This window comes from Pelobates fuscus, chromosome 5 (assembly GCF_036172605.1).
Source record: "Pelobates fuscus isolate aPelFus1 chromosome 5, aPelFus1.pri, whole genome shotgun sequence".
Taxonomy (NCBI): domain Eukaryota; kingdom Metazoa; phylum Chordata; class Amphibia; order Anura; family Pelobatidae; genus Pelobates; species Pelobates fuscus.
Window position 1 is genome coordinate 361,168,473 of NC_086321.1, and position 24,086 is coordinate 361,192,558.

Genomic DNA, 24,086 nt, shown 5'->3' on the forward strand with positions numbered 1-24,086 from the left:
TTCAGTCATTCCCATGCTGGGCCCTAGCCAATAAAACACGGTGTAGAGACTGGGAAGTGAAGCAATACCTGCTGTACCCACCCTGTTGGTGGAACTCTGTACATACACTGGTTTTGGGGGCCTGGGCACAACGCACATGCATTAGAGCTTCCCCATAGAAAAGCACGATGCTGGACGTCCTTGTGCAACTCAGGAGGATGTCCAGATTCATTTCACGGAATTAAACTCTGTGACGCACCAGGATGCGCCTGTAGTGGCTGTCTGGTAGACAGCAACTAGAGGTGGAGCAAAGAAAAATTGTAATGTTTTGCTTGCAGGATTAAACAGAAAGGGGCACTGCACCCAGACCACTTCAATCTGAATTCCCACTTTAATAAATAAAGCTGTTCATCATCTCATGAACTGGATGAAACTAAATGTCCTCAGGTCTTAGCTTCCTGCCTGTGAAACTGTAACTCAAAGTGTAATTGGAGATCTTGTTGTAACACATGCAATCTCAAAGATGCCCACTAGATGGTAGCTAATGTTTAATGGACACAAAGTATGTAAAGAGTTACTCCAACCAAAAAACAGTATTTTAATATAACAATGTTTTTGGTCAAAGTAACCATTATTGGCAGGCATGGTTCACCTCCACCCCCAAAAAAAGAAAGAAAGAAAAATGTAATTTTTTCCTTTACTGAGACCACGTTCTCCCTGCAGCCCAATCCTCCTTTGGTGTTGTCACTGTCCTTGGTGCAGCCCAATCCTCCTTTGGTGTTGTCACTGTCAGCAGGGAGGTATCTTACACGAGGCAAACAAGGCATCTGCTTTTTTGCCGCCCCCAAACGCCCAGGCAGATCCTTTGTTTGCCTTGTGTCCTAAGAGGCTCAAGAGCTGGCTGGCTGGCCATTTTTTAGTCTCCCCTAGGCTGGCGACAGGCAGCGAGGGAGCTCTTCCTGCTCCGCTCCCTCGCGCGCTGCTTAATGAACTCCGGCTCCCGGCATCACTAAGCGGCGCACGAGGGAGCTGAGCAGGGAGATTAAAGCTCCCTTGCTGCCTACTCAGCCTGTCCTCCCTCTGCCTGCACGCCCAGCAGCACCACTGGACCGCAGGTAAGCAATCCACTCCAGCTCTACCAGGGAGGCTGGGTGGATTTAAAATAAAATTAAAAAAATATTTGTTTGTGAGTGTTGGTGGAAAAGTGTGTGTGTGTGTGAATGTGTGTGTCTGTAAGTGTGTGTGTCTAAGTGAATGTGTGTGTATCTGTGAGAGAGTGAGTGAGTGTGTGTGTGTCGGTCTGAGTGTGTATGTGTCGGTCAGTGAGTGTGTGCGTCTGTCAGTGTGTGCGTTTGTCAGTGAGAGTGAGTCTGTCAGTGTCTGTCAGTCTGTCCGTGTGTCCCCGAGTAAAAGTGTGTGTCTGTCTATCAGTGAGTGTGTGTGTATGTCATTGTTTGTCAGTGCATATGAGAGTGTGTGTCTGTCAATGAGTGTATGCGTCTATCAGTGAGTGTGTGCATCTGTCAGTGAGTGTGCATCTGTCAGTGAGTGAACGTCTGTCAGTCAAAGCGCGGCCTTGACAGGAAGGGGTAGGGAAAATTTAAATTGGGGGGGGGATGTCCGAGCACCGTCCTGCCTAGCACAAATACTAAATACACCACTGGGTGTCAGGGGGGCCACACTCCAACTTACAGGAATGGCAAATCCTACAAACAGAGGTACTAGATAAATGTATCACTGGGCCTTATAGTGGCTGGACTTAACGTAATACAGATAAATACAGAGTCAGGAATAGCCAAGGTCAGGGAAATAGAAGTATGGATAAATGGAAAAACAAGCCGGGTCAGGATACCAGAAATACAAGGATTATTAGTTGATCCAGCATGTAGAACACCTAGGACAAAAAGGTAATGTCTTACCGGGCCTTAGAATGGCCGGACTTAAAGGACCACTATAGGCACCCAGACCACTTCAGCTTAATGAAGTGGTCTGGGTGCCAGGTCCACCCAGGATTAACCCTTTCTGCTGTAAACATAGCAGTTTCAGAGAAACTATGTTTATAATAGGGTTAATCCAGCCTCTAGTGGCTGTCTCATTGACAGCCGCTAGAGGCGCTTCCGCGCTTCTCACTGTGATTTTCACAGTGAGAAGACGCCAGCGTCCATCGGAAAGCATTGAGAATTCTTTCCTATGAGACTGGCTGAATGCACGCACGGCTCGTGACGCGCATGCATATTCAGCCGATGACGGGGAAAGGAGGAGCAGAGTCCCCAGCGCTGAGGGAGCCCGGCACTGGAGGAAAGGTAAGTGATTAACCCCTTCTCCATTCAGCCCAGCAGGAGTGGGACCCTGAGGGTGGGGGCACCCTCAGGGCACTATAGTGCCAGGAAAACGAGTATGTTTTCCTGGCACTGTAGTGGTCCTTTAACGTACCAGAGACTAGTCAGAATACTTGCCAAGGTCGGGGACACACAATGAGACACAATGATGAGGGAAAGACAAAAGTCAAGGATACCAGAATATGGGCAGTATTGAAAATAGATCTATAAAGACAGGTCCTGGTCCCCATGTCAAACTATCACTCCATGGCAGAGCTATTGATTAATAACTAATTTCATTGCACTTTTGAGTCTCAAATCGGTTCATAGTTCTCCAAAAAAGTGATATACTGGACTTGTGGTTTCTACTTCTGGAGGCGCATCGGACCAGTCATATCTCCCTTTATTGGGAAATTGTGATTAAACCCCATGCTTTTATGATAAGGTTGTCAGACCTTCATGTATTCACGGATACAAGGCGATATTTTAGGTATATGATTTACTAATGTAGCTCTAATATCCAGGTGGAGATGGTATGTGTCCTCCATGGGGCTGCTTGACTTCTTCTCCACAATATGAGGGTTATCCATACTCCGTGGACATCGCCCACCAGCCTCGTTTACTCAATCTGAATGATTCTATCGTGGAATGTACATTCAGATGTTTCTTGTTTTCTTTCTTATCTTCTTTCCTTTCTCTTCTTGCTTTCTTACCTACTTTTCCTCCTGTCCTTTATTTTCTGTATAGTTCCCTTACTATCTCCTTCATTTCCCCCCTTGTTTTCCATTCCCATCTCTGCCTCTAATCCCCAAATTTCATTTGCTATACAAGTGCATGGCGTGTTTGTAGAACTCATTCCATGGAGTCTCTTTGGTGGGCCTGTTGATGATGGGGGTGATGTCCTCCTCTATCAGGTGTCCTCAAGATGTGTTACATCACGCTCTCTACTCAACCCTAGAGCTTCTCAGGGTACATACTTGGTCCTTTTTTCTTATTAACCCAATCCTTTACTTCCTCATAATGTCTGCAATGTTTCTCTTTGTTTCTGATTCCTTCTTTGTCGATTACTTTGTGATCACACACAGCTGCTGTTTGCATTTAGTGATAATTCTGATTTTACACACAGTTGAGACAGGGTGAGAAATCTGCACAAATATCACTATTTGACCTAAGAGCCTGTTATTATGTAAACTTATGTCTTGAAACAAATTAAAAAAAAAAACAAGAAAACTTTGGTTAGAAAATACGTAAAATTTGTGACAATCTTTGTTTTATAATGTTTTTGTGTTAGCAGTGTCCAACATCATATTATAGGTAGAAACATTTAGAAGCAATACATGGTAAAGGTAGGTACATACCAGAAACAAAAACAACAAACAACAAAAAGAAAAGAAAAAACAAAACAGAATTACAATTCAGAATTCGACATATTCATTCTGGGAGAATCCTCTCCTCTCCCTATAGGACGTGGGTCCTATAGGGACTGTCCTTAAAAGTTAGCAGTGTATGACTATAATAACACTTTAATGCTCCATGCCAAAATTATAGCATATTTAATATTCAAAGTGTATGAACCAAGAGAGAGAAAAAATAATGAAAATATGTAAAAATAAGGTTATCATAAACAATGAATGTATTAATTTTTGTACAAAGTTGATTTAAGGCAATAAGCCACCTTTTCTGTGTTTTAGTAAAAATATTTTCACTGTTTACAGAAGTGACAGTTACTTACTACCTCACCCCAGGAAGTATTATTGAAATATTTACTGTAATGATTAATGCAGTTAAAAGAATTCTAAAAAAACTAAAATTCTTATCTACCACCAGATGGCAGTATAACTATATTAGTTAAGACCAATGATACATCATGTATGTAAAATTATATAATGTATAGGACTATGTCACATAGGGCTAAATTCGGTTACAAGAGATAAAAAAAAAGCCGTTGTAACGGAATGGTACAGCTCGCATGAGCACCTACGGGAAAAATACTATTCGGCATTTAATTTAGCTAACAGTTCTTTACTTTATCTATTTATTTCCTTGGCAAGCTTTTATTGCAATACAATTTTGTTTCAGCTCCTATATTTCACAAAATAATATAAAGACATTTATTTGGTCACTTTGGGAAGCAGTGGGGGTGATCAAGATGGTAAAATCCATGTTTATTTAAAAGGACATAAGGATTTGGGATAGTGCACAACTAACTTTTTAATTTTATTGCTGAAAAATGTTACAAAGAGCAATGGTATTAAAGAGTCACTCTAAGCACCATCACAACTTTGCCTGATTTCTAAGGTAATGGTACATAGAATTCCCTGTACTGAATCTCCACTCTGAGAGTGGCTTAGAACTCCGCCCCTCAGAGCTGTCAGTCAGGCAGCAAGAATACTGGCAGTCTGATATCCATTTTGTCCAAGTTATGGGAGAAGCAGCACGTGTCACATGTACAACTTGCTCTGACCTCTGCCTTCTTCCCGGTTCTACCGATCAGTGCACACAGATCAGTTGACTAAACACTAAACCCCGCTATGTGTAAACTGTAAAAAGTGATGAGTGAAACTGCTCTTGGCATATACATTACTTTAACCCCTTAATGACACAACTTCTGGAATAAAAGGGAATCATGACGGAATATATCCGTCGTCTGTCCTTAAGGGGTTAAATGACTTATAAACCCCTGTAAAACCTCTATTCCATCAATATATCAATAAGGAAAATAGTTTGAAACACAGCATACATACTACCACTATTCTTGTTTTTGCTATGCCATGCACAGCTGGTCTCTCTGGCACGGTAGAGGTTAACACCTACACAGGATTCTCTTGTGAAAGAGTTTTCCGTTAATTCCTTTTAAACAATTAGCAGTGATTTCCTGGTGAACTCATACACAATACCGCCTAGCTCACACTGAGGTGCTGGGAAATACAAAATAACAAAAGGCTTTTCAGGGGCAGCTGAAGGCTGCTGTAGGTACAGAGAGGGTGACCTATTGAGACTTTTCCACTGTCAGTCAGGCCAGTAGAACAACCAAGCTGTGCTCTGTGGGGCTTATTCACTAAATAGCAAATATTAGTAAATTGCAAAATATATGTAGGCCAACGTATTCACTAAACAGCAAATATTAGTGAATTGCAAAATGTATGTGGGCCAACGTATTCACTAAACAGCAAATATTAGTGAATTGCAAAATGTATGTAGGCCAAAACAGACGATTTAGGAAAAATCTCCAATTCAGCAATAGCCACAGCTTGATTATTATAGCATACATTCTGCCATCATGGCCTTGATTTAATAAGCTTAATACTGTTAAAAAAAAACCCCAAAAAAACCATTCCAAATGATTTATCAACAAAAATTTCCATACACTTGAATGGTGACTTCTGTAGATTAATCATTGGGAAAATGTTTTTCTACTGAAATATTTGGAAAGCTTACGAAATCAAGCTTATGGAAAAAATGTTTGCAATTCTCCACAATTCGGAGTTCGTTCAATAACCACCAGTATGAACAAAACTGCAGCTCGTTAATCTGGGGGGGGGGGGGGGGAGGAGAGGGGGTGGAATTACATTTTGGCGCTGTAAGATCTACTTAGATCTGTTATATCATTGCTCCAGCATTGGCCTTTATTGAATAATTTTTGGATTATTTTTTTTAATTATTTTCTCAAAATATTATAATAATAATAATAATAATAATATAATTATAATATCCAATATCATATATTTAAAAAAAAGTTCAATACATTATAATAAACAAGTATTTTTTAAAATGTTAATTTGTATGAGAAGCTTAGGCAAAAATATTAAATCGAGGCTATTAATAGGTCCTATACTGTTGTCGTGGCGACTGCTCCAAAGTTCTCTTTACAAAGTTACTCACCCGGTAAGACTGCCATTGTAGTATGTCTAAATAAATCCATCAATATTTATATATTATAAAGTTAATAAATGATGATACATAAATATAATTTGATTTATGTCTTAACTCCTCCACTTTTTTCCACTATGGGTTACTTTTTGTCACTTTATCTAATAACTAAATGGCAAGAGAAACAAAAACATTTTTGGACAAAGAGGTTTGGTTAAAACTATTTTTTTTCTGGTCTAATGTCAATTCGCCAGCACTTGATAACTGCTATACATGCGTACTCAGTCAAACTGAGGCTGAATTCAGGCCTATATAAGCATACAGCCACTTGGGGAGCTAATTGTCCTTTTGGGGTTTTGAAAGTGTTTATTGTTACACACAGTGGCATAGGAGGAGGGGTTGGGGACAGCTCAAGCCCTGAATGGGGCTCTCTATAACCCCAGATCTTTTTACCCCTTCGTGCTCTGCTCTACCTGCCCGCTCCTCTTCATTTAGTGAGTCTAAGAGTCACCATGGAGCAGAGACAGCACAGTGATAGAGACGTCTTCATGGTGTTTATGTGCACCTGTGTGTGACAGTTTTTGTTTGTGTATACCTGTAATCAGATAAAAAAAATTCAACACAACCACTTAACCATTGTGGACTGTTTCAAGCATAATGTCGTAAGAAGGGAGATCAGTGACTCTGAAATCTTGCAGCATTGATTTATATATAGCTAGTTTCCATGCATGTCATTACAAAGCAGCCAGTAAGCATCATAAATACCAACAGTTTGTAGATTGAGACTAAAAATAACCGTTTTTCATGGCCTACCCCTGCTTTTAACCCCTTAAGGACACATGACATGTGTGACATGTCATGATTCCCTTTTATTGTAGTAGTTTGGTCCTTAGGGGGTTAATGTGTGCATGTCTGCTAACATGGATACCAACCACCACACTTAGCGTTTACTGGTGGTGTTGCCAAGGCAACTCTACCAGGACGCAATAAACGTGTTTGCTTTGTTCTGGAAAGCCTCCTCTTACATGTACTGAAATATAGAATAAAAATATTTTTTCCCTAAACATAGCTCCCATATCCTATTATTGGAAGTGTGATGGTTCACCCCGGTCAGGATCACAACTGGCGCAGAACTCTCAGCCAACACTCCTCTAAAAGGATTGTTATCACATATGTGTCCCTGCAATGCGGTGCATTTAAACTGCCAGACATTTGGGAGCCAAATTACCACAACAAGAGGATATAGTCTTAAATTAGAGGGACAAAGGTTTAAAAATAATATCAGGAAGTATTACTTTACTGAGAGGGTAGTGGATGCATGGAATAGCCTTCCAGCTGAAGTGGTAGAGGTTAACACAGTAAAGGAGTTTAAGCATGCGTGGGATAGGCATAAGGCTATCCTAACTATAAGATAAGGCTAGGGACTAATGAAAGTATTTAGAAAATTGGGCAGACTAGATGGGCCGAATGGTTCTTATCTGCCATCACATTCTATGTTTTTATGTAAATAAGTCAGTATGCTACCATCAGGGACTAGCAGGAGACTCATTGAGGACATAGAGCGCCTGACCAGGAGCTATCCAGAAACTCGTGAAACTGTGCATCGGATCGCGTTGGTCCAGTGAAACTTCACTTGGGTAGTACTCGGTCCCAGAACCATCAAACAGAATGCAATTTGGAAGAAGAATCAGGGATGTGACCAGGCATCTGATGACACCAATGACTTTGGGAGTTCCCTGCTCCTGAGCCACACGAAGCCAGCATCAGTCACCAGGTATTCCCACCAAACGGGCTGGAACCCAGCACTGGATCGGAGAATGGTCACAGCCCAGTCATATTTCTAAAGATTGTTCGAGCTAGAGACCTCTAAACTGGGCGCTTTTTGGACAGCTTGCCCCTCATGCCCAGAAGTTTCCAGGGATGTACACTGGCTGGGGATAACATGGGGGAAATGTGTTATTTTCGGGATACTGTTGTAAGGAACCCTAGTGTCTAATAATTCATTGTCCCTCCTAATCCAGGGCAATTTGTAGGTAAGGCTATAGGATGCAGTGAGAGTTTGTAGTCGCTAAGCTGAGTGAGTTAGTGACTGAATCTAACCTTGTGATAAATTTGTATTATTTATCATGGAAACAAAGTATTCCGTAAGTTTTAATGTCTCCCACAGAGATTAATGGAGTACACTTATGGAAGCTACTAACTTCTAGGCACCGGACGTGACTTACTGTTGCACAGATATGGCTCCGAGTCACTAACTGGATTGAACCTTAGAGATTGTTGACTACTTGATGGTAACTGATTGTGAGAAGTAAATTTAATTGCTTAACACGATACCATATTTTTCTGCACAGTTAAGCGATTTATTTTGTAAAGTTCTCTATTCATTCATATTGTGATATCTCCATCTGTTCGTTTATAGCTAATTAATTTGCCCAAAAGAATCTCACTGTTTGAAAAATAACAATTAGGTGCTTTCCTGAGTTAAATTTAACAAGAAAAACATTTGACAAGTGATCCAGTACATACTTTATCTGGTAACATGTAATTCTACACTGTATGTTCACATATAGGATTCAGACATGTTGCCTCAATATAAAGCACCTGAAAGTTATATCCAATGTGTTTGTATATCTGTTGCAATGAAAATTAAAGGGACACTGTAGGCACCCAGACCACTTCGTCTCACAGTGTCCATGTCTCCTTAGTCCTGCAATGTTAAACATGTTTTAGAGAAACTGCACTATTTAAATTGCAGGGTTAACACTGCCTCTAGTGGCTGTCTACAGCACAGCAACACAGCCACTCGAGGTGCTTCCTGCGGTTTCACAGCGCAAGTGCAACGCTAACATTTATTTACCGGGGCACCATGTAGTCATAAAAAAGGAAATACAAAACAAATAATAGTACAATTCTTTGTGGTAAGTACTAATTAGTATTAAAAGTGAGTGAATAAAAAAAACACATTCAAAGGAGCCTTTTAAAGAGATAAAGGCTCCAAACGTGCAGATTTATGTGCCCTTGAGGTGGCAGCAAAACCTTCTTTAATGATGGTGTAATAAAGCACTTTTAGAAACTGATATAAAATGGAATACAAAAAAAGGGAGCCAAATAGTGCAGTATTGTTTGGTTTAAAACCACTTAAAACAAATATCCCCAATAAATTCCTGCTCACCTTAGTTAGGAGCCCATAAATGGCTGGCTCCAAGGTTGTAGACTTATTGTCAGATGCAGGGTGACAATGCTCTCTTATGAACCCAGGGTGCAGTTTCCAGGAAGGAATCACTGTTAGGTGTTTTTGATTTCAGCAAAAATGTATTAACAAATGATTAAAAATTAATTATTTAAAAATTGTAAGAACTGTATTAAGTAAATAAAATCAATATTTAAAAAAATGGGAACTCGTTTAATCTGTCCACCAGACTTTCTCAAGAGTTTAACCCCTTAAGGACACATGACACGTGTGACATGTCATGATTCCCTTTTATTTCAGAATGTTGGTCCTTAAGGGGTTAACTCAGTGAAATGACGCTGGGCGACCTCATACTTTGTATGAGGATGTCCAGAGCCTTGAAAAACTTTATCGAAAAGCACTGATTCAATGCTTTCCTATGGGGAAAGCCTAATGCGCGTGTGGCTCATGGAATCATGAAATATAGGTGTTGGAATCAGGTAAGTAAATAAAAGTGTTTTTAACCCTCTCATGGCTGGACGCTGGGTGGAGGCAGAGGGACACTATATAGTTAGGAATACAGTTATAGTGTTACTTTAATACAAACATCGTAAAAAAAACTGAAAAAAAGACAAAGCCAGACATGCATTCATTGTTTAAATAAACACAGTGAGAAAATAAACGGTTTATTTACTCAGCAGACGTTTCTGCATCGTAGGCTATAATACGCAAGCTATGACTATAGCAGTGTTGCAGAATTTTTCATGATCAATTGTTGTTGACTTAAGTTTGCACTTCAGTTCTCACTACAGTTGAGTAAATAAAACTCACAGTCTTGTTGGAGTTTATTTATTTATAGTCGTCAGTCACAGTCCTTAATTCCCAGGTCAGGGCCCAAAACAGGTTCCTCGTGTTATTGGGGTGGGGGTTGCCAGTATCAGACACCGGGTACCAGCCCATAACACTCTACTGCAGCAGTTCTGCTCTTCCTACTACAACAGAGACAACAGAGAGACCCCTCTGACACTAAGTAGAGAGAGAGCGTGCATGTGTGTATATACAATGTACACCCCTGTATTGGACATTTTCTCCTAGGGGTGTGCTCACTTTTGTTGCCAACGGTTTCGACATTAATGGCTGTGTGTTGAGTTATTTTGAGGGGACAGCAAATTTACACTGTTATACAGGCTGTACACTTACTACTTTACATTGTAGCAGAGTGTCATTTCTTCAGTGTTGTCACATGAAAAGATGTAATAAAATATTTACAATAATGTGAAGGTAGTACTCACTTTTGTGAGATACTGTATATGTATATATGTATTTTTTTTCTCTTTATTTTACAAGTAAGGACTGCATCTCTGAGCTAATGGTATCCATTTCATTTTGTCTCCATGTGAGACGGATGTACTTCTCCTGCACTGTAAAAACAGAGAATCTGAAACACTGTCACTATTAGTTCATAAAAGAAAACTAATAAAAAAAAAAAAGAGAATCATTTTAATGGTCCTATATTAACCTCCTAATCACATTGTAACAATGCAGCTTTGAGTCATACGGTGCTGTCACGCTGAAGTCATGTTATCAGTCGGAATCCCAGGCAGCGACAGACAGGGATCTGTGACACAGTGTGTACGAAATTGCTGCCTTGGCTTGTCTGACCAGCTGTAGCAGCAGAGCTTTACCCAGCTCAAACCTGTCTCTCAGTCTATTCTTTCCTCTCCCCTTGTCTTCTTTCAAAGTAAACCGGGCTAATAAGATTCAAGGCTGGAGGAGGAGCTGAGCTGGAAGAACAGAAACAGCATTACACACAGAGCAGCCAGGAGAGCTGATAGAGGCAGACAGCACAGGGAGAATGTCTTGCCACCTCACCTCCGCCAGTCAGGGAAGGTAAGGCTTATCGAGGGGACTTACTCAAAGGAATGACGGAATGGAATGTCCGTAGACTTTAACAGGGCACCGGAATGCCCATCGACAATAATGGAACAGAATGGAATGTTCACAGAGAATAATGGAAACAAAATATTTGAATTAGAGACAAATACATTAGACATCACGAATAAAACTTTAGCAGACATACTCTCCGAGATCCGTGGAATTGTTTAGCTATGGGGGTTGCTGGGTTACCCCCCTGACAAGGCAATGATGGCCACAGTAGAATGTTTTTTCGAAGTGTGACTGCGAATGCCACCGAGAAGGTATTCTTCTTCCTGGTCAGGTGGCAAAGAGGCTGCTGAATTTTTGCATACGGCAGCAGGTAGATCACAGCAGTAGCTAAACATGGATGAACCCAAGGCGGCTACGAAGGCGGCCAAGGAAAAGTCCCAGGGATCGCGGAAGCTGTTTAGGAGTCGGTCCCTGAAATCGGTTGGGAATTTTATGCAGAGGATACTAAAGACTTTAAACAGTTTGTCTCACCTGGGAGACAGGGACCAGGATGTGGAAGATGATGACGGAGGCTTTAAGCCCAAATCTCGCCAAAGAGATGGGAAAGGGTCTGCACAGGAGGATTTTAGACTTGTTCAAGGAGGGGACAGCAACAACAACTTGGGCAAAACTCAGGTGCCAGCGAGATGCCAGGATAGGCTCTCCTGGAGCTCGGACGAGAAGGTGCCTGGAGTACAGGGTTTAAAAAATCATGGGAATACCTGCTTTATGAACGCCGTAGTCCAATGTTTGAGCAACACGGACCTGCTGGCAGAATTCTTGGGAATGGGCCAGTACCGATCAGAATTTGATAGGATTAAAATGAATGGAGAGGTAATAAGGGAACAAGCACCTGAACCTTCACCAACTAACAGGGGGGAAATCACGGAGACATTGGCATCACTGGTGAGGGGACTGTGGACCCTGGAATATACCCCGAACCTGTCAGTGGAATTTAAGGTATGTGGTCATTCCCATAAGCAACCAATGCTTCTAGTCCAAAGGTTTGAGGTTCTGGTAATCTTCCCAATTTTTATGAATAGAATAAAAGTTCTGGTGATATCCTACACTGTCTATTTTAATTTGAAAAGAGGGCTTCAGTACTGGCGAGTTACTTAACGCAAACAGCACCAGCACAACTATAATTTTATATTTTTGTTTTGTAAATGATATCACCCTAGACCAAACAAAAAACAAAAAACGGTAACAACTATAATTAATAGCTACGTTTTGTTACAGTGTAACGGAAATTAGTTTCCCCACCTACTGCAGGAGATTGTTGGGAATATTTAATCCTAAAAAAGTTTTCAGTAAATAACGTAAATATATATCTTAATAAAGCAGCCAAGATGGAATGCACTCATGCAGGGCTGTATAGAGCTGCAAATCAGCTTGGTGTTTTAAAGTGTAAATATCTGGCGCAAAGTAAGCAATCTTACAAGTCAATGGAAGTTGAAGGCTTGAGAAATAGCCAAGCGATATTATAAACAGATTGCACAATTAAATTAAAGGTGTCTAGGTCTCCGGAAGGGGAAGCCTTTAATAGCCCCCAGAGACTCTGATTTCTGTTCACTAACTTACGTTCTGAAAACCTGCTTAACCCTTTCCCTGTAGGAATATCTGCAAAAACAGACCTTTTACAGCACACTGAAAATCAAATCCAAAACTTGACACATTTTAGAATAATCTATGTCACCCAGTGAGCCACGCTGATCTGAGATCTGAGAGCATGTGTTAACGTCTATGTATAAAAACATCTGAGTAAAAATCCACCTGTCCTCAGTGAGTTACATGATCAGATCTATGCATATGAAAGTATAGTGTTTACAATAAATAATATCCCCATTAAATACTAGCATGTATGTGTGTGTGTACATATGTATGCGTGTGTACATATGTATGCGTGTATATATGTGTGTGTGTGTGTGTATATATATATATGTGTGTGTGTGTGTGTGTGTGTTTATATCTATGTGTGTATGTATATATATATGTGTGTGTGTATTTATGTGTATATGTGTATATATATGAGTATGTATATGTATATGTGTGTGTGTATATGTGTATATATATGAATATTTGTGTGTATATGTGTGTGTGTGTGTATGTGTATATATATATATATATATATAAATAAATATACAACTGTGTGTGTTTATGTGTGTGTGTATGCGCGCGTGTGTATGTAGATATTTATGTATATATTTGTGTGTATATGTTTATATATATATATATATATATGTGTGTGTGTGTGTGTGTGTGTGTGTGTGTGTGTGTGTATATACACACAGAAGTACCCTAACCAGGATTACTTGGTTCGGGTGATGACAGTGTGTTTAAGTAAACATATTTACATCCTACTCAACTGGCCTGTATCTACCCGCGCAGTCCCTCTTTAGAACCCTATACTTTGTATCATGTTTTTTTTTACAATATCATGCTTTTGTTAGTAAGCACTTTCAAGCACAGTGTTCAACATCAGCCCTTTACAAGCCACACCCTCTACAACCAAGAACACCACCTCATTATTACCAATATTAACATTATTTTGGACCCTGCAGGCAAGTAGCAATGTAAAAACCCATTTACATGGCTGGCACCAAATATAGACCCATTTTGGGCTCATAAAAATGTCTATCCTCCTCTTAATTTGTAGATACCTTATAAGTGCCTATTGCACATGTTTACTGAACATTGCTTAGTGCTGTATATCTATTTACCAATACTGCCCAGTCCTGTAAATTCATTGTATATATAAACACTGGCCAGTCAGGTGTATGTGTTTACCAATACTGCCCAGTCCTATAAACATGTTGTTTATATAAAACTCCCCAGTCCTGTAAACATGTTTATATAAACACTGACCAGCCAGGTGTATGTGCTTACACACACTGTTCTCTTTTCTATATGTTTATACACATTGCCCAGTCCTATATATAAGAGATTTTAAATTTTTAACATATAAACGATGACCAGCTATTTGTACATTTATAACCAATATTGTCCAGTCCTGCAACACTCCTGTTTAAATATTTTTCAAAATCATGTTTTGCATGGAGGTATTTGTCCTGAAAATGTATACACTGGATTACGTTTCCTGTAATTGCAAGGTATCCAGTTACCCTTATCGGTGGCTAAAATGCCAATTTATCCAACACCCAGTAATCCACTCAGTTGCAATCCGTAATGCCACATTCTGGGAATGGAATAGAATGCTGATTTGGCAAATATTTTCCCCGGTAAAATAATTCCATCTCACGTTACTAATACTGCTTCGGGTAAGAAAGGTTGCTTGCAAGACGTACACTTTCCCAGTTTAAGCAAGGGGCGATATGGCGCTCCCCTACTTTAATCGAACATTGACTCTATCAAGGCGAGAAAGAATTGAGAGTACATGGTCATTTAGGTGTAGCACTTTGCCTTAATTCATTTGCCTGGTAGTGTGTTCACATTGCAATGACATACCTCTTATCGGGTTAGTTGAGAGTCTGATACTGAGGGTTATTTACCAAAGTAAGAATTTCAAATTTAAGGCAAGAGAAGTGTTCATGTAGATGAAGTTGTTTTGGTGCCTGGAGTGTCCCTTTAAGTACATTAGTGCTAAAAGTATCCAAAAGCAAAAATGTTGTTAATTTAAATCTGTGTTTGCTGTGTTACTCAGAAGCACGTGCATCTATGCAGCTACTAGCAAGGAAGAACCAATAGCTGTGCATATGGAAATCTCTGATACAGAAACCTTGACTGACACAGGATAAAGTGCTACAGCAATTATTAAAGTTAATGTAAACAAAGCCCTGGGGCCAGATGGCATACATACTCAGGTACTTAGGAAGCTTAAACTGACATATTCAAACCACTGCTTTTAATCTTACAGGACTCGTTCCTTTCAGGAATTGTACCAAAGAACTGAAATAAAGCAGATAGTGTGTATGTATTTAAAAAAAATAAAAAAATAAGGATCAGAATCTCAGCCTGACATACAGACTTTTGAACTAAACTTCTGCGGTTGGTAAATTTTATTTGAAGGGTTATTAAAAGGATAATATTCAGGAACTAATTATGAACTTAATTAGTAGCAATTAATGTGGTTTTATAAAACACAGCTCAAACTAAATTAAAGGAACACTACAAACCTGTATGTTTGACACTACAGTGTACCGGTCCCTAGTTCTATAGAGATCCCCACCACGTGACATAAAAATTAATAAAATCAAAGTTGTACTTACCTTTTTCCAGCACTGAGGCTCTCACGATGCTGCTCACCTCTCCGCCTCTTGTGACATCATCAAGGAGGCATGGCTTCCTCTACAATGATCCAATCCAGTGCTCCACATAGTGGACCTGATGCACATGTGCGACAACCACATTAAAGCTTCCCCAATGTATTCGATGCTTTACTATGGGCTTTCCCGTCACATGAAGTTTTATTCAGTCAGTGCTGTGTAAGCGTGAACAGGTGTTATACAAGTATTAAAACTTATATGTATTAGTGGAGGGATTGTAAAAATAATGAAAACATGCAATTAGTGCCTACCCGTGTGAAGTGGGGGTATACATTAATGGGATATATCCAAAACAAAAATAAAAACAAATATAGTGTAGTTGGTATTAAATAATATGATTTGTGGATAATAACTTAAACCACTCACGTGTAAGAGCCTGACAATACTGGCTCAATAGATTGCGTGTTTATGCTCTTTACGCAGCATCACACCTCCCGTCTGGTAGAAATGTAGATCTCAGGATAAAAAAAAATATAGAGAGAGAAACAGAACAATGGTGTAGTATGTATGGGGCTTATCTACTTAACAAGTGATTCAATATTAAGCTCACCTTGAATAGAGCCTTAAAATCCTGGCTCTGAGGTTTGGAGGCTTAGTGTCACTTTACGGGGTGACACATCACCTATGGATGAATTGGAAGCTGTAGAACCAGGTTGGACACAGAGTGAATCTCATAAAAGCTATTTATTTCAAACTTAAAACAATAAATAGTTAAACACAAAAATGGATTGTATACTTTGCCACAATATCCCAGATGGTGTGTATCAAGTGCCAAGGCGTGTTTGGCTTGTAGAAGCTTTTCAGTCGACTATGTGTAGTACAAGCTTCCATCCTGTTTTTAAACCCTTGCGCCGGGCCTCCTCTCCTGGTCACATGGGTCCGTGATAACCAATTACGAATTGTATGTGGCATCCCGCCTCCTTAATTGAATCCTCCTGTGTTGTTGTTAATGAGGACCCTGACGTCACACTTTCCGCGACACGTCACGTCTTTTTTTGGGTCCATCAGGGATGACGCATCCGTCCTTTCCCATTCTTTTTTTTTTTTTTTTGTCAATCTTTCTTTTATTGAGGCAATTGTTAAATGGGGTACAGAATAAAGAGGGGATGTACGATTTTCATACAGTTTGGGGTCATGTCATTACAGTACAGCATCTCTTATGAGGGACCGCCTCTTTTTATTTTTTGTATGCTTGCAATAAGATTACGAACAAGAGTAAAGTATTAATAATAAGGTAGAAAACCAGAAGCGAAACATCACGTGGGTTATGACAGTTATATGTCAGGAGAATCAGTGCTTTTGTCTCATTTTTATATTTTGTGAGTTGGTTAACAGGAGCACAGTTGAAACAGGCTAGCTTGAGGTACTACATGGCGGGTGCGACCATACCACCTAAGTGTTACACGGAAACGTACAGGCTGTGTGGCATGAGCTAAGGCTGATCTGTGGGAGCTAAATACAAAGCCCGTCAGTGCTATGCCTAGTGTTAGTAGTGATTGCCAGGCTTGCATAATAAGTTACCGTGTTGGTCTATCTGGGCCCAATGAGTTATACAATTCAATAATGTTTAACATGTAACTGGTGTGTCTGTGCGGTTTACAGGATACTATTTAGTGCCATCTGTTGTTAATTTGTCATATATCTATGAACAGAAGCATATGAAAGAAAGCTAACGAATTAAACAAGTTTGGTCTCACAGCAAAGCCTCGCCAGAGAGGGTTTATACAAGCGATGAATAGAGATTTACGTGAATTTGTAGAGTTCCCCAGTGCGTGTGTTATATATGAGAGGCCGAGCGTTTTGTAATAAGCAGTAAAGGCATGTGTTATAACTATCAAAAACATACAGGGCATGTCATTGCCTCTGCAACACAAGAACAAGGAAAAACAGATGAGTTATTTGTCGGCTTAAGACTGTGGTGGCATAAGCTAGAGTGAGCTAGCAATAACTTTAACGTTGGTAAGTTTGCTAGTCGTTGGTCTAATAACACTAATAACACAGAAGCAAAATAAGCACAAATCTAAATAACAGCCCACTCTAACATTCAAAATAACAGGGTTATACATCCTCATCTCGTCTGTGCCACCCCCCATCTGCCCTCATCTAACACAGTAATAGAGTTAGCTAAACAAAGCATATCATGCTGGGGGGGTGGGGTGGGGGGGAGGACATGAGAACACCAGAGACAGTCCGTTGGTTCTTGCAGGGGTTCAGTACCACAGTAGTGGGTTATGGTAATGTGTGCTGGGCTACCAGTCCGAGTTCAGCCGATGCCCACTTGCGGAAAGTACCTGATAGAGGCATGGGAGTCACTGTGTTTTGCAATGTCACGGCTCAGTTGTGTCATGTTCCTTTGCAGGCTTCTGGTGTCAAACGGGTCAGGGCTTGAATCTGCGTATGAGGTTCGGTACAACTAAATAACACATCCAGGTAGTTAACAGGGTAACACTACTATTCATGATATGGGGTATCGATTGTAAATCACAGGCTGGTTCGATATTGGTAGAGTTTACTTGAGGTTTGTCTCAGATCAGTCCGTGTGTCAGGCAGCAGGAGAGGCGCCGAGGGAGTCAGAGTTCTTCAGCCAATACCCCTTACGGGCCATCGAGGACAGTTCATTTTATGGTCGGGTGAGGCCAGTACCATCGGGTCTACCGATGGTGTTGCTGAGTGCTGGTCCCATACGTCCCAGGAGTGTAGTCTGTGAGGCTGGTCAGCACCTTGAGGGTTACCTCTGAGCTGGGTTGGTGTTGTTTGCTCTGCTGGGTGGGAGGTTGGACGGGTGGATCGCCGGGTCCGGCTTTGGGGCTGGGGGTCGCGGGCGTTGCTGAGTGTGGGCCCCATTTCTGTTTCGCGCCTTGCTGGGCGGTGTTCCTTCCTTCTGGAGGCTGCTCGTGGGTTACAAGGTGGATTAACCGGCATATGGCGCCGGGTGGCCGGGCGAATCCACGCCTTCACTGCCTTCAACGCTAGGTTGTAATTTTGCCTCTGGGTTTTGAACTTTGCCCGGAGGTAGGTGCTGAGCCGGGTCACGAACTCCATTGCGTGCTTAGGTGGCTGAATGGGTAGTCGCTTAGCAGTAGTTTGCTCTCGTGCCGCCATCTTTGCCGAGCTCGATTTGTCTTGCATTGTTTCTCGCTTAGGGCCCTCGTCATGCGGTATCGTGAGGGGTAGCAAGTTGCCGGGTCTGGAGCATCCAGGACCCAGGCTTGAGTGGGCAATTGAGGGTCGATGGGCAGTGTGTGTCAGCGTGGTAGGGACCGGGATTACCCCCGCCGGTCCATAGGGGGGGGAACGGGGACTCAGATTCTGCCATGCTGTGTTTGGGAGCGGTGGGAGAGCGGCCGTCTCCCCCGCCGCCGCCGCCATGCTTGTAGGCCGCAACATTAATGGGCACTGACCCTCTGCCAAAATCCACGTTTGTGGTGTCAATCTGCAGATCTCGGAGTCCCCAGTCGGGTGGGTTCCTGCTTGAGCCAGCTCACGGTCTCCGTTAGTCGAAAATCGGCAATAAGTCGGATCAGCTACGGGAGCAGCATCAACATGCGTCTGCTCCCTTCTGCGGCCAGGCCCCGCCCCTCCTTTCCCATTCTTATTACTGGCGAAAGTGATGCCGCAAACCTTTTTGTTTTCGTGAATGTCAGGAAGACATCCACTAAAGGTGAATTTTACCCTGCAAGGTAAACATTGCAGTTTCTAAAATATAAAAAAAAAGCAATGTTTTACACTACAGGGTTACAAGGACAGGGCCACTGCACCCAGATCACAATTGAGATGAAATTACGTAAGAGTCCCTTTAATTGCATTCTGTGAAGTGATCAGTAGAAGTAACGATCAGGTTGTCACAGTGGATGTGATCAATTTGGATTTTGCCAATGCATTTGCTACGGTTCCACACAGACAACCTGACAGAAATTGGTTTAGATTTAAACGCTTGTTCTGGATTGCACATCGGCGTAGAGAGTAGATAATAGAAACTTTCAATCTGACCGAAAGTGGTAAGTGGAATACTTCAGTGTTCTGCTCTGTGTCACTTTGAACACTGTAACAACGCATAATAATTACAGGGTTATGTTGACTGTTGAATCCAGCACCCACTCTTAGCGCTAAGAGTGGCTGATAACTGTAACAATTTGGCAATGATTATAGGCCTATTAGGCAACAAAATGCAATGTCAGTCAGCAGTTGTCATTTATAATAAGGGGACATTATGATAAAAAAAAATAACTTTTGCCTTTAGATAAGTCAGCGGTAAGGCTCCACGTGATATATATGATTAAATTTTAAAGGAGGATATTATCAAAAAAATTAAACCATGCAGCGATGGCTGTAAAAAAAATGAATAGGGATACAATTGCGGGATTAGTTTACATGATAAAAACAAATATAACAGGGTTATTCTCTAAATTGAGAATTTAAAGGGACACTATAGTCACCTGAACAACTTTAGCGTAATGAAGCAGTTTTGGTGTATAGAACATGCCCCTGCAGCCTCACTGCTCAGTCCTCTGCCATTTAAGAGTTAAATCCCTTTGTTTATGAACCCTAGTCACACCTCCCTGCATGTGACTTGCACAGCCTTCCATAAACACTTCCTGTAAAGAGAGCCCTATTTAGGCTTTCTTTATTGCAAGTTCTGTTTAATTAAGATTTTCTTATCCCCTGCTATGTTAATAGCTTGCTAGGCCCTGCAAGAGCCTCCTGTATGTGATTAAAGTTCAACTTAGAGATTGAGATACAATTATTTAAGGTAAATTAAATCTTTTTGAAAGTGAAACCAGTTTTTTTTTTTTCATGCAGGCTCTGTCAATCATAGCCAGGGGAGGTGTGGCTAGGGCTGCATAAACAGAAACAAAGTGATTTAACTCCTAAATGACAGTGAATTGAGCAGTGAAATTGCAGGGGAATGATCTATACACTAAAACTGCTTTATTTAGCTAAAGTAATTTAGGTGACTATAGTGTTCCTTTAAATTCTCAATTTAGTGAATAACCCTGTTATATTTGTTTTTATCATGTAAACTAATCCCGCAATTTTATCCCTATTCATTTTTTTACAGCCATCGCTGCATGGTGAATTCAAAGTGAATTTCTAAGTTAATGTCAAAGTAGCCGAAATGGAAATAATTCTGTAAGTCAGAAATGCTTTCATTTTGGCTACTCTGACCTTAAATGGGTAATTCACTTTGAATTGAAACTTTAGTAAATAGTCCTGAAGCTGTTTCAAATATCCATTTTCGCTTCCAACCACGGATGGCAAAGACAGCCGTCCATCACTTGCAGCCTAACATAATATCATGATGGGACAAGAGTTACCGCAGTAACCCGCACTCATTATCAGAGCTAAATCAGAGGCGACATACCTCACAAGTGTCCCTATTTAGGAGGGACAGTCCCTATTTGGATCCAAATCCCTCTGTCCCACTTTTCTATCCTAATATCTCTATTTTCTAGGAGCTCAATGGTGTCGGTGTGTCTGTGAATATAACAGATCTCCATAGAGATAATACTCCCAGTAATGTGTCTTTAATCTATAATAAGTGTTTAGGATTCAGTGAGTGTAGATAAGATACAGTGTTCTTGTTCTAAATTACATTTTTGTTCTGTAAATTGTTATCAGTAAATCACCTAGCATTTAGTTTCTGAGATTTGTAATTCAATAAGAGTCGGACCGCTATATATAGCCTACTTGTCATGGATTTATACTGTTCAACATAGAATAATGATCACACCCCACTCACTCCCATAGAAATAAATGGCCCCTCTTTATCCATTTGAAACGTTAAGAAGTATGGCAGAATGGTTTAGTTTTTTTTTTATTAAAATGGTTTGACGGAAAATGAGGAGATGGCACCAAAATAATGCTTGCACCATAACCACTGCAATCGTTTTCATTATGCCTAAATGGTCCCTTTAGGCGACAGTATAATAACAAGAGGTAATGTATTGAGATTTGAAAAGCAAAGGATTCTGTAGACAGAGAATACTAAAGATGTGGAATTTTGTGCCTTGAGAGACTGTTTTATCAGATTATGTTACATTCCTTTAAAAATGGTTGTGATGATTTATGTCAAAACGTCATATTCTGCGCTTTCTAAGCGGGTGCAGACAGTCGGTTAATCCAAGGAGAAATATGATCGACCGCCATTCTAAGGTCAAGGGTTTTTGTCACAGCTTAATTCCAAAATGAATTCAAATTTGGGATTTTCACCTGTGTTGAACTTGTAGATCGGCATTAGAGGCAAACTGTGGGAAAGGATGGACTGAACTGTTTTGTTTCTGCGTATATATCTATGGAACGAGATATGGCATATCATATATATCAATGGAATTAAATAGTGAGATGACTTTTGCAACTCTAACTTTCGCAATGCAACGTGATTGTGAAATTGCTGTTTAGTCAATACACCCCACAGGTGACCATAATTATTATTATTATTGCCATTTATATAGCGCCAATTCTGTAGCACTTGACAATATTTTTTTATTTTTTTAAAATTCTTTAATTTGGTGGTGCATAGCAAGAACTTGGTATTACATTACAGTGTAGCCATACATTGGCCGTAATATTGTTCATTAGTATTGCTATAACAAGGCACCCTTTTTTTATATAGATAGAATAACAAGATTGAACAGTAGATTCGGGTTAAAGGTAGAGAATAAAAACAAGTAGTAGAGGCATGTCAGTAGTGCGGTATCAGAAGTGTTTTCATAATAGGTTGCGTAGACTGACTTTATGAGTGGTCTTAATAAGAGATGTGATCATACTTAAAGGTCTCTCAAGGCAGACAATTTTACTTACCTGGTTCCAGCGCCTGGAGCCTTGTGAAGCCGCGCCCCCTATTTCGTCAAAATGCCGAAATAGGCGGGCGTGAGCAGGGAGCAATCAGACGCTTCCATTTGGAAGCGTCATTGCTCCCTTGTGCACATGCGCGGCTTCGCCACACATGCGCACATGCTTCATAGGGCGGCATTAATGCCGCCCTATGAAGTCCTGAGCGCACTACCGCGCATGCGCGTGGTGTGCGCGGCCGCGAGTTGAGCTGACTGACCGCTCAGCTCGCGGTCTTTGCCCGCCCCCTCTCCTCTGCTGACAGGCAGGAGAGAGAAGTTGCGCATTTTAATACGTCTGACGTGTACATGGCCTTTATAAGGCCCTACATGATAGGAAGTCCCTCTGGTGGCCATCTGAGTGACGGCCTCTGGAGGTATTCCTATCAATCAATGTAAACACTGTATTTTCTCTGAAAATACATGACAGGTGTATAGTCGCCATTTGGGCAGTCGGAATCCAGGACAAACCACCCCCATAACCTAACCCAATAACACACAGACACTAAGTATTATGGGGAAATTTGTCCACAGCTTTATTAACCAATAATTATAATAATAATAATAATAATAATAATAATAATAATAACAATAATAAATTAACATATTAAACATGGGTCATTGCCCCCCATACTCCGCCCCCTGGCATCCTGTTCCTTCGGCTACCATACAAAAGGCAATGACCCCCATATAATAACACCTATACATGTTTATAACATATTTATCACATACACCAACATTCCAAAGTACCAGCCAACCATTAACCACGGCAGGGGTATACCCGGATACCCCTGCCCCACCAGGTTCTGAGTCACCTCCAGGACTCGAAACCTCTCAACCACCGATGACCACAATCTGTTATTCCACCTCACGTTCATCCAGGGGAGCCTATTTTCTCTCCTTCGGCTCCCCGTCCCGCCACAAGCTCAGACCTTGACTCCTTAAGCTGTCTGAGCTCCGCCACCCCGAAGAAACAGAGCCATCCGGATACCATCCTGCCAACCCAAGTTGAGCAGGTCCAAACCAACCTCCGAGAGGTGAACACCATCCGAGCGGTAGTATCCTGGCAACCCTTCCTCCAGCTCAGAGTGCCTTACTACCACGCCCCCAACCTTCCGCACAAAGCTTGCCATCAAGCTATTCACCTTCTTCCTGCACCTATCCATAGCTAACGGATCCCGAGCGTGCCGCCACCGGCGCCTCGGGACAATCTCCGACCAAACCAACATGACCCCCGGAAGCAGGCCCCTCAACTTATTGATGTCCTGCTTCATCCACTTCACCAGCCGCCGTTGCGGCATAAGACCCAGGTCATTACCCCCAATATGCAAGACCAGTAAGTCTGGCGCGTATCCCGCCGCCAGCATCCCGAACAGTTTACCACAAACATCCCCCCAGCAGAAACCCCGATACCCAAACCAGCGAACTGCCAACTGGTCCCTCGGAAAACCCAGCTGCTGGCCTTGCGCTCGAGCTGCGGCCCTCCTCTCGGCCCAGAAGACAAACGAATGGCCCACGATCCATGCCTCACGCCCTGGGGGGAAAAAACAAATGATGAGGGAAGTCCGACAGAGACCCCCACCCCCAGCCCAAACAACACAGAGAACCGTTACAGTACAGCCAGGTACAAGTCGCTCAACCCCAACATATATACAGTTTGTTTGTTTTTTTTTTTTTTTTTTGCATAAAACGGTCCCCAAATCTATTATTC

At 41.3% G+C, this 24,086-nt stretch overlaps 1 protein-coding gene across 2 annotated transcripts in view; it reads left to right on the plus strand.

Annotated features, from left to right (window-relative positions):
* Positions 1-11,004: 11,004 nt before the first annotated feature.
* USP43 (ubiquitin specific peptidase 43) overlaps positions 11,005-24,086 on the plus strand; it is an 81,479-nt gene continuing 68,397 nt past the window's right edge. For both annotated transcript variants that reach the window (XM_063456032.1, XM_063456033.1), the window contains exon 1: positions 11,005-12,222. In XM_063456032.1, coding sequence (XP_063312102.1) covers positions 11,617-12,222 — 606 coding nt within the window. In that variant the 5' untranslated portion in view covers positions 11,005-11,616. The remainder of the gene's footprint in view (positions 12,223-24,086) is intronic.